Source organism: Vipera ursinii, assembly GCF_947247035.1.
Source record: "Vipera ursinii genome assembly, chromosome: 1".
Taxonomy (NCBI): Eukaryota; Metazoa; Chordata; class Lepidosauria; order Squamata; family Viperidae; genus Vipera; species Vipera ursinii.
Genome location: NC_139512.1, coordinates 174,742,541 through 174,754,681, shown reverse-complemented (window position 1 = coordinate 174,754,681; position 12,141 = coordinate 174,742,541). Strand labels below are relative to the sequence as shown.

At 37.1% G+C, this 12,141-nt stretch overlaps 1 protein-coding gene across 6 annotated transcripts in view; it reads right to left on the bottom strand.

The window, feature by feature from the left end:
- The window catches only part of SPATS2L (spermatogenesis associated serine rich 2 like), a 60,436-nt gene that overhangs the window by 9,633 nt on the left and 38,662 nt on the right, over positions 1–12,141 (bottom strand). For 3 of the 6 annotated variants that reach the window (XM_083349984.1, XM_083349987.1, XM_083349985.1), the window contains exons 2-7: positions 10,812–10,888; positions 8,358–8,466; positions 7,713–7,762; positions 4,622–4,859; positions 3,555–3,755; positions 1,357–1,492 (exon numbers count right to left, since the gene is read on the bottom strand). In XM_083349984.1, coding sequence (XP_083206110.1) covers positions 1,357–1,492; positions 3,555–3,755; positions 4,622–4,859; positions 7,713–7,762; positions 8,358–8,466; positions 10,812–10,850 — 773 coding nt within the window. In that variant the 5' untranslated portion in view covers positions 10,851–10,888. Of the gene's footprint in view, positions 1–1,356; positions 1,493–3,554; positions 3,756–4,621; positions 4,860–7,712; positions 7,763–8,357; positions 8,467–10,811; positions 11,585–12,141 lie in introns of those variants that run through there. The other 3 variants (XM_083349988.1, XM_083349989.1, XM_083349986.1) reach the window with 2 other exon arrangements.

Genomic DNA, 12,141 nt, shown 5'->3' with positions numbered 1-12,141 from the left:
CACAGTCTAATTCCTTATTTCCAACCTTTCTTATTTTACTGAAACTGGGCCCCTGTTAAAACACACTAAAACACACACACACACACACACACACACACACACACACACACGTAAAATAGTTTTTCTGTCCATGGAGCTCTTGTCTCTAAGTTAGGCTATACTATGCTGCTCTTTCATTTATTACTTTTTATATCTGTTCTTTACAGTGTAGATATTGTAGGAGGAGGAGGATCATTTTAGTCTAAGGTAGTCAAAGAGCAAAAAGAATCAGGTAGCACCTTGTCAGATTAACACATTTGGTTGTACAGATTGTCCTTGTTTAACAACCACTTTTTCAGTGACTGTTTGAAGTTACGACAGCATTGAAAAAGTGGTACTTATGACTGGTCCTTGAGTTTCCAGCCATCCCAGACCCCCATGGTCATGTGATCATGACCTAGGCCTTGGTAACTGGCTTTCACTTATGGTATCTTGTTGTTGCATGACTTCCATTTTAGACCTTCCCTGATAATTTCTCATAACAAAGTCAATCGGAAGGTGGCAAGGAAGATTGTAAGTTGCTCCAGTAAGTTGTTCACACCCTCCTCCTTCCAGCAGAAGTCACCCTTGGACCTGCGGTGCTTCCACTGAGCTTCATGGGATACTTGCACACTCTCTCCTGCCTGGCAGCAGCCACTCTACCTGATTTTTGACTGTAATGTTTACTGAATATTATATAGTGTGAAAGTGAGGGTTTTAATATTAAATGACACATAAAATTTCAACCGCTTAGACTGCTAATATATACTGTTATGCGCTAGAGAATGACCAGCATATCACAGTAATGTATTAGACTAGACAAATGTAAATGTCTCTGATACTTTAAAAGTTAGGTGCCCATGACCAATGACACATGCCATTATGGTATTCCCTTCGGGGGTAAACAATGTCATGCAAAACACAGAAAGCAAGAAATAGACAAAAAAAGATAAATAATTGGAGAAGAGAGAAAGGATAAAAAAATGTCTAAATCTAGTCTACAACAATGCCATTCACTACACCTCTCCATCCCTTTTTGTGTGGAAAACATTCTTGCTTCAATACCACACGCCTGATTTCTGATTTTTGTGATTTTCTGATTTCACACAAAACCTGAAACTGGTGATGGAAGTGGGTCAAATAAAGGAAAAGCCGGGAAACATTAGGTCAGATAGCAGCTGTTCCATGATCCCACATATAGATAATTCCTAATTAATTAGAATGAAGGTGCGGGAATATCAAATTGAGGGGTCAATTGAAGCAGCAAAAAAGTCTTCCTTATAGAGTGAGAGCAGAATGGCATCTTTTGTAAAATAATCATTAAACCATTCTGCTTACCAGTTATGTAATTCAGAAAAAGCAGCTTTAATTTTCTTCACTGAATTATCCACCTCCTCTTTGACCATCATGCGGTATCGAGTCAGTGAAACCGTGCAGCGCTGAAGATCTTTAACAGATTTCTCAATATTTAGGCCTATAAGAAGAAACAGCCATCATCCTTAATTAGTACGGTACATTTACATTTCAGCTTTTCTCCAGGAATTTGAGGCAGGGCACCTCACACTGCCTTCCTCCAATTTTACCTCGACATCAGGGACCCTGTGATTGGACTGAGAAAGTGGAAGGGTGAGCCAAAGCCACCCAGAAAGCTTTCATGTCAATAATGAACTTCCTGTTCTTGATTCAAAACTTCACATTACCTCATCAATTACTATTTCACTAACAACCTTGATTAAAAATAAAGATCAGTTATCTATAAAGCAAATATGCAAATGGTTATACAATAATTATAAATATATTAAAAAGTTCTTTTGTAATTATACAGAATATGTTTTAAAAGAACAATAATTTTAGAAAATAATTGAAAACATTAGAAAACAATCTATAAGAAAGCAGGGTTTTTTTTAAAAATTAAACACCACACACACTGCATCTCTAAATTATCTTGGCAATTTATATTACAGTTATAAAGAAAAATCCACAAAGAATGTTCTGTGTGAACAAATGGACTTTTTACAGTATAAAAGAAAATAGTTACTGTCCACCAGTACGTTAATTTTTCTTTCTTTCTACAAGAACCATTATAGCCTGTTTCCCTTTTGGATATCGATCCTTCAGAAGTAAAATTACTTGATTGAAAAAGATTAAATTGCTCCCTATTTTGCAATATTTTATTTGCGATTTAAAAATCATGCTGAATATTCCAATATTTATTTTACCTAAAACACACTACCCTTATATCAACCCAGGGTTTCTGTAATGTATTGGCCATTTCTGTGTTAAATCACTTGATTAATGTCTGATCACTTGCTTAATGTCTGACCTACTTTTTCTGTGTTATGTAACGGTTGCTATTACTTGAGCCAGACTTGCTGTCTCCAGGCTGATAATTAGGTTTGGGGCGGGAAACTGCTACTTTAAACCTATTGGTTGCCGCCTAGAGGCCAACCACATAAATGGCTGCGCAGCAGCCATAATTTGCTTCTGTTCTGAGTTAATAAACTTGTTGCTGTTTCAACACCTCGTCTCACTTAATGCCTTTGAACCAAAAATATAACAGTATCATTTAATTAATTCTAGCAATGAATAGCTCTTCCTCTCATGCATGTTTGCCTGCCCTTAGTCTCTGGGGATTTTTCTTCTGTCTTTCCTCTTTGCCCTTATCGGGCATTAATTTCATTTAGTATTAAACTCATTCAGCTTATTCTTCTAATCTTCTCTGTGTTAAGAGGGACCAGGAAATTCTGGAGGTTAAGGAGAAAGAGGCTACAAATACACCATCCTGATCTGACTTCAGCTGGTAGGAAATAGTACAAAAGACAGAAGCTGCAGGAAGAGTCTCATTATAATAATTATGCAGGATCCAAACTGAGTTAGTCACCAGGACAGAGGTTTAGCCTTCCAACCTTTGGGACTCATGCTGGAGTCCATCCTCTGGGAACTTCTCTCTAGGAGAGTGTGTGCTTTGGGCTATTCTGTATGTACAACAAGTTACTTGTACAAGTACTTAGGAGGTGAGAGCTTGGCAGCACAAGGAAACGATAAGGGCTTGGCAGCACAAGGAAGCAATAGCCTACAACTTAATAGATAACCATCAACACCTCCATCAACATCTAAAACGCCACTTACAATACGGACCATATAAACATCCCACACAGAATAACTGAAGCACACACCCTGCTAGAGAAAAGTTCCCTGAGGATGGGGGCTCCAGCACTAGTCCGAAAGCTCAGAAGACTAAACCTCTGGTCCCAGGTGACTGACCCTGACTGGATCCTGCAACATTATCCTGGGATACGTTTATTCGCCTTCATTCATAATAATTATACTATAATATCTAATAAAATTATAAGGTGATTTTGTGACTCAATGCAGATGCTCCCAGAGCTGTTTGTCTATACATTTGCTTTTACAGGATAGGCAAAATATATTTATGTTCACTTCTGAAGTGAATGGTGATATTGCATTTATAGTAATATTAACTGGAAACAGTAACAAACATTTATCCAGCTGAATTGAATCATGATCTGGGTTACCTCTTTTTTGGACTGAATCTTCTGCTTTCACTTCAAGATGGGATGCAGGGACATGCAATGATTTATTGGTGGTAGCTGGTACTTTTGATTTTGTTCTACCAACGTTGCACCGAAGTGGTGGTGAATATTGAAAAGGAACAGGAAGCTCTCTGCTATTTTGTTCTGGCTCTACAGACACTTTCGTGGATTCTTCTTTTTTGTCTAGAAAAACAAATAAATCAACAGAAATGATATACAAGGAAGATCAGAAATAGCCTTGTGGCAAGATGGGCAGCAAATAAATTTAATAAATAATAATATTAATCTTGGACAGTAAACAGAAGGAAATATCAAAATAAGGCAGAAATTATTTGAATAGGATTTATTTGCAGAACTGCCTTTTTCAGATTGTCTGAAGAGAGATTGCTATGCTTCAGATGCTGTCAATCAAGAAGTGTCATGTTATGTGGCTAAAAAGGCATGTTTCTCAATAAAGGTTTAATTAAAACTTTTTTAAATAATTCCAGCCAGCAATATTATAATCCAGCTACTTTGCTGATTAGGACAAGTGACAAAAATGCCCAAAGCAAAGAAGGGAGCAACTACAATGGTACCAGAGGACAGAATAGCAGCAGCAGCCAATGATGTGAAGAAAAAGATATACATGCTAAGACGAGGCAGATGTTCTGCATTATGAAATACTGTACACAAAATAGTTAAGAAAACCACTTCTAAGTGGACTAAAAAGAAGAAAAGAAAGAAGCAAAAGCTGTGAGACTAATCATATAAGATAGGATGTTTAGTCCACATATGAATGCCAATTCACATTTTCAAATCAATATGCAAGCTGAAACTAAACACAGAAACTTACAATTGTTAAAATGTAGATATGCATATACTGTATGCATATATATATATATTAAATACCTTAATATACTTTACAATGTTCTGACATACATCCAATGAATATTAAAGAAGATGTGCACAAAAGTTTCATTTAATGGTGAAAAAATGTGCTGAAGTACTTTAATCCTGGCTGAATGAAAATGATGGAAATCAAGCCGATCCTAACACACACAACCACTAACCTGCTATTTCTGGTCTTGCCTCTCTTCTGTCCTTGTATTCACAGCTCTTTTCTTCATGAAGATTTTTTGATTTTTCACTGGCATATTTGCCAGGGAAAGTATCTTTTGCACAGCCGTTCAGCTGGCAGTCATTTAGTTCTTGGGATTCCAGAGACACTTTTTCTGCCCCATCCTCTCTACCCTTTATATCTTTGTTGCGGTAATGTTGTTTTGATTTGCTTCTTTTCCTTTTGCTGTTCTGTATTAAATAAGGTTAGCAATATTACTCCACATGGGTTATGCTGCAATAAGAAAAACAAATCCACCCACATTTCTTTCTTTCAATTGCAAATTCTATTCGACGTACTAAATGCATTTTATTATCAGGGTTATATTCATGTTCCTTAAAATAAGCATGAAGTAAAGGAAACAAGGTAATAAAATAATTACAAATAGTTACAACTGAGCATTGGCTATTTAAATAAAAATTATTTTTTAAAAAAATATATAATAATAATAATAATAATAATAATAATAATAATAATAATAATAATAATAATAATAATAATAATAATAATAATTTTATTTATATATCGCACTTCTCCCGAAGGACTCAGGGCGGTGAACAGGGCAGATATATAAAAAATACAAAAATACAAAAGTTAAAAAAAATTAAACATATGCCCAACTAAAAACAGTAAATACATATATTAAAAATGACAATAAAAACCCAACCCATCCCCCATCAGGCCAGGCCGGCTTGTTCAAATAAGAGTGTCTTCAGATCGCGACGGAAGGAGCGAAGGTCGGGCGCCATCCGGAGCTCAACCGGCAACTGATTCCATAGCTCCGGGGCGCCCACAGAGAAGGACCTCCCCCTGGGGGCCACCAATCAACATTCTCTGATCGGTGGCACCCTGAGGAGGCCCTCTCTGTGGGAGTGCACAGGGCGGAGGGAAGTTGATGCCTATTTAATGAGCCTATTTAATGCTCCTAAAATTTTTTTTTCTGTTTTATTCAGTCACTGGTAAATAAAAGGAGGAAAGGGGATTTTTCTGAAAAACATAATTATCTGTTATGTTTTGCAATTGTTGAATTAATTGTAACAACTCTCCATGCCCCATAGAGTCTACTCAATAATCAAAGTTAAAATTGTATAAATAAAAGTGAGAAGCACTAGCTAGAATCTGTGATCTAAAGCAGGGGTGACCAACCCCTGGTCCTTGGACCAGTACCGGACCGCGGCATGCCAGCAACCGGTCTGTACAAACAAAGACCCATCCGCAGGATGCAGGCAGCACACAAAACCACGCACCCTCTGGTCTGCAGAAAAAACCTCTCTCCACGGAACCAGTCCCTGGTGCCCAAAAGGCTGGGGACCTCTGATGTAAAAAGAGCCATCAGAGTTCTTTTGCCTGTTGAAAGTAATTTTTATGTATGTGTGCACAAGGATTTTTAAAGGGTATGGTAAAAGAAATTAAGATGATGGCAACAATGGATCAATCAAAGCTGCTTGTTATGTGTGACAAGTGAGTGGAATTGTGATCCTACCATAGTAGCTTTCATTTTGACTATACCTCGCCACTCTGTGTCTATATGTATACTTCCCTAAAATGCCCCCCCTCAACACACAAACACATAAGAGTGAAGAACTTCAAACTGGGTCCAATTTAAAGTATTAGTTTGGATAGAGCAGGATTATAGCAACAACAACAAAAAAGAGATAGTTTCTTAGCATCAGGTGGGGTACATATGCCATAGTAAGAACATAAATATATCTTTATTGGGCTGCTTTCAATTTATTTTCATTAGTTTGTTTGTCTTTAGCTTGGTAGCCATCTTTATATAACTGCTATAGGAGGTTAGAAGGCTTATTATGCTTACTATAAATAAATACGTTTTTAATTATTCAAGGATCAGTTAGTAGTGAAGAACTGTATTTTTAAAAAATAAATGTTCAAAGATTTCAATAGGGTGGGCTACTTCCAATTGTTTTGTTTTTCTGTTAAATTATCCAGGACAATCTGCAAGTATATTAAGGGCAACTGCAAGGAATAATTAAAACTAAAAGTGCCCATTGATTATGAAGCTCTTGTGTGCAGATGTGGAACTGTGCTCACTAAAAAAACAAAACAACTGGCAAAAAACTATGGCGACAAATCAGTTGCTCTGATCTATCTATCTATCTATCTATCTATCTATCTATCTATCTATCTATCTATCTATCTAATCTCCTGCCTTTGAGGATGCAATAGCTCAGTGTTGAGCTTACCAGTTGGCAGCCCAGGTTCAAGACCCAAGCACTGCACAACAGGATGAGCTCCAGGCATTTGCCCCAGCTCCTGCCCATCTAGCAGTTGAAAATATGCAAATGCAAGTAGATAAATAGGTACCACTTCAGTGGAAAGGTAACAGCGTTCTGTGTGTCTCAGCATATAGTAATGCTAACCATATGACCACAGAAGCTTTTCAGACAACAGTAGCTCTCTCAGCTAAGGGAGGACTAGAACTCACTGATTCCCCATTTTCTACTGTAGTGCTTTAACCACTAGATCAAACTGGATCTCAAATTTATGCAGATGAGTTTAAACAGTTAATGCAGCTTTGGAATCATTTGTTCTGTACCAGCCTGCTACCGGCCTTGCAGAAAAGGCAACCCCTTTACAGACGGCAAGAGGCTGGAATACGTCTGCCAAATTTATTACAAAAACAAACAAGACACGAACCAAGATACCGGAGCTTTGAAACACTATCTGGGTGGTTGCTTTCAGCAAACCAGCCCTCCCCACACAAATCCTTTATAAAGAGTTCAGGGCGTGGCTTCTCTCTCCCTCCTTCCGAGAAGCCCCATTGCCTTCCTCTGTTTACTCCTACTTGACTGCCTCCTGCATCGGGCGTCCTTGAACAGGGCCAGCTGTGGGTCATCTTCATCCATGCTGTCAGGCTCACACAGCTGGGTCTCCACCAGGTGGGAGGGGCCTGGCTGGGGGCTCTGCAGAGCCTCAAAGCCATCATCAGCAAGTTCTTCAACACCCCCCTCCTCCCCCTCATCTGAGTCATCCAACCCAACTGCCGAACCCACAGGCTGACCCTGAATCACAACATCATTTACCTTTTTTTTCCCAGTCATATTCCATTCTTTTAGAAATTGAAGTGCGCTACCTGAAGAGGAGAAGAGAAGGAATGATGAATATAGAATAAACAATAATAGTGGCTCAGAATACTTTCCCATTTTAGAGTGCTACTGATGGTTTAAAACTCTGGAAGGTGTCCAAATTTTTAAGAGCTGTCCTTGCAGTTCTGAGATGCATCAAGAATGCTTCTCTATAGTTAGAGACAGGTTTGGTTTCTGTGGCTGCTAGAGTCTGGTACTATCTCATAAAATTCTGATTAAAATTATTTTTTCCCTCAGTGGGTCTGCCTTAATGACCTTTCTAAATTGTTAGCAAAGCAGTCATAAAGTTAAGTCAGCTTTAAGGCATTCCCCCCAGCTCCATCCCCCCAAATATTCTTTCTTGGATTTTTTTTGGATTCTGGAGGTTACTATTAAAAAGATGAAAACTTGCTGATAATTTCTAGTTGGGGCTTATTGGTGATGCTTATAAATGCCTTCTCAGGTTACAAAACAAGAATAGTCTCCTTTCAAGAAATGTTGAATATTGTCTTTTAATAGGGCACACAGCCTTTATTTCACCTTGCAAAGAATGAAACATTTAGCAATTAACTAAACACAGTGAAATTCAAAAAGCATACAGACCATCCACAAAAGCTTGTACTGCCTTGTTTACATTGTTATCAAACTGTTGTAACACCAATACTATCTCATTGTTGCTTTTGTTGGGAACAACTGAACGAACCGCATTGATCTGCAAGTAAGAGAAAAAACATTTTGAAACAAGGAAAGGGCTACTACTAATGCAAAACAAAATACAAATCAAAAGACAAATTTGTGTTGTATTTTTGTATTAGGAATTTGCAATTATCTTTCAGACTTGCAATAGCCTATTTGTATAAAATAATCAGAATCTCTTAATGCTAGTGATACGAAAGAAAGAATATGTGAAAATTGGTTCCCTCCTTTTTGCTATATGTTTGATAAATTCCTACGCTGCAGTTAAGCTACAGCTGCATCCCCCTTTCTTGGCAGCAACCTTTTCCTCTTCCCACCTGAAAATTAGCACTGACACTTCTGTTTATTTCCATCCTGTAGCTTGTTTGTTAAATTCTGAACAGCTTTTCAGATAATGATACACAAGGGCAGCTGTTATATGCACTGTGCCAGCCTAGACAGGCTTTTGACATTTCAAATTTGATGAATAGCATTTTCATGCTGTAAGTTTTCAACAAACTAAATGTCCCACAAGCCCTGTGTCTGCTTTCATCTGGCTATCCAACTAGTCTAATCATTATGCCTCTTCTAGGATAATACATGATATGCAAGATCATTTTCAGTGATGCACTTTCTATTTAGCCCAGTTCATTGCAGAAGTGTGCCTATACCACTGAAGATGGGCAAAGAATAGAGGATGATAAAAACATCTGTGTCCCATACTTCAAACACATTATGTAAGACCTAATTCTCCAGAAAGGATTCTAATGTTGGGGGAAAGTGGAATGAATTATGACCAGCGGCAAGATGGAAGGACACAGTTACAATGGCAATAGGTGCAATATTGGAAGACCTCAAGGGCAGATCATTAAAGAAAAAAATCTATATGGTCACTAAGAGTCATACTGACTTTTGATGGCACATAATCAATCAATCAATCAATCAATCAATCAATCAATCAATCAACCAACTTGCTAGTAAAAAATATCCCACCAGCTACATGTATAATGCTGCTTAACTCTCCAACCATCAATGTTTTTAAAATGTCACTAATTTGTGTTAAAGCTTTGATAGCTTAATGAAAGTTGGGTTTTGCCAATAAATAAATACAGTAAATAAAATGTAAAAAAAAAGAAAAAAAGAAAGTGGCCTTTTGCTCTGACTTGATTTTGGCATTTTTAATTCTCTTAATTCTTATTTTTGTTTAATGGCTGCAAAGTTTTGGTTCCTCATAGGTCTTAAATATATAGAATGGAATGGAATGGAATGGAATGGAATGGAATGGAATGGAATGGAATGGAATAGAATAGAATAGAATAGAATAGAATAGAATAGAATAGAATAGAATAGAATAGAATAGAATAGAATAGAATAGAATAGAATAGAATAGAATATCTTTATTGTTATTGTGTAACTCACAATGACATTAAGAACCTCATGCATCAATTAATAACTAGTAAAATTGAGGATTTCAGTGGGTCTAACTTGCATGCTAATTACATCTGTTGACATTTTCTGTTATGTCAAAATTTTATAAAGATGCCTTTGTCCTGTCATCTCTTGTATCTAACCATACAGCAGAAGCAAATGCATGATGAGGACAAGACAGGCAATTAATTAATAGGGAAAAGTATCCTGGAGAAAATGAAAGAAGTTTTAGGGTGCAAAATTAAGACATGCCCTAAAAGAAAGTGGGCTTGACTTCTATGAAAATACAATTTAAATATAAATTTAATTAAACTAGGAGGAAGATGATGAATGAAGGAATAATACGGATTATATAAAACCAGAAAAGATATTAAAATTGCATGTCTGAAAAGTCCTAGCTATTGACAAAAAAAAATACTTCAGTAATAAGACAACATGTATCAACTGATAAAACATAGTATTTGCAATGCTGGACTGTGACAAGAAAAACCCAGGTTCAAATTCCCAATCAAACATGGAGTTCATTAGATGCCCAACCCACCTGATGGTGTTGTTGCAAGGACTAAATAGCGGATGATATAATGTACATCACTTTGAGCTCATTAAAAGAAAGTGTGTGTGTGTATATGTGTGTTTGTGTAATAGATATGATATTAAGATCAAGCACATATGCTTGATTTCCTTTTCATATAATCCAGACAACCAGAGACTGGTGTTGAGCTCCAAACAGGAAAGGGGATTGTTATATAGCAAAAACCGAGATTCATTCTTGTTATCAAGAAGCAGAATCTAAATATCCTTAGTCGAAGGAGAAATGCAATCCACCGAGCATGGGAATATTTACTAATTCTTTCATCTTCCATGAAAAGCAGGAGTGTGCACTGTTTAAGGTTTGAATGGACTGATCTACAGTATGTCCTGGGTGCTGCATGATGTGATCATTAAAAATTGTACCTTTTCCTTGATGTTTGCTGGTGAGCTGATTTCTGCCATTCTCCTACTTGAAAGTGCTGCAATAAATTAGCTGCAAGCTGCAAGAAAAAAAAAACCTAAAAATACTTAAAAGGAAAAAAAACACATTCTGGGTATGAAACTGTTGAGACACTTCTTTGTTCATCAACAAAAGTTTTTATTAGAGGAAAATTACTTTTTGTAGCTAAAACCTAAAAAATTGCTAAAATTCTTGCTTGGGGTTTACTATGGCAAGACCATACAGTACTAGGTCTTAGTCTGGACAAACAAAAGCTGTGTGAGGAAGAGGAAAGAAGCAAGATTCAACACTACTTGGAGTAAAAACAAATATCTGAAGTTGCAGAAGGCAGATTCCATTTTAAAACTTCAGACCACACAAGCTCAGCATTGAAAGAACTATTTAAAGAAGAGGTAGCTATAACATTCAGGGATGAATATATTTCAGGAACAGTGATGTTATTATTTTTCATTAATTATTTCAATATTATTATTATTATAGTTTAAGTCTGCAGGATTTATTTTGTTTTGTACTAGAATACTGGATGCCACCAAGTACGGCAGTTACCAAAAAATATTCCCATCAACTGGAATATTTCAGAATGATATACGACTGTTATTCTCAGCAGCTTCAACCACCATGGCCATTAGTGAGAGGTGCCAGAAGTCACTGATCACCAGCTTCTGAAATGTATTTATGTCTGATCTACGCAGTCATTAAGAAAGATGACTGTGCAAGGACTCTCAACAAGAACTCTCTATAGGCATTCCCTGCGCAGGCAGACTTTTTGGAGCACACTATCTGAAAGATAGCCATTGTCCAATCCAATATAGAACTTTTAAAAGTGATCATTGGGATAATGGATGGTATCTGGAAACTAGTGACCAATGCAGCTCCCGCAATATTGATGTTATGCAACAAAACAGTTAATAAGCAGACTATTGTATTTTCCATTTCTTATGTCAAGAACAGTCCCAATGAAAATAGTCTAACTGTTAAGTGACAAGGACGCAAGTGAGTATAAAACTGTGCCTTATATATTACAGGAATAGTTGGAACTACTAACCAGCTAAAGATGAGCACAGAACCTCCAGGACCCAACTTCTACATACTTTTCCAGGAGTTGAGAGTTCAGGAATATCCCCAGAATGCATAACAGCTCTTTCTGGGGGTGCCCAACCCCATCCAGAGCTGACGTTGGTATTGTAGTAGAACCAATGTAAAACTACAGTCACTCAGTTTGCCACGATTGAGTGTCAACCTGATTCTCTCCATCCAGACCCTTACTGCTTCAGAGTCAAGAATTCCATCGCA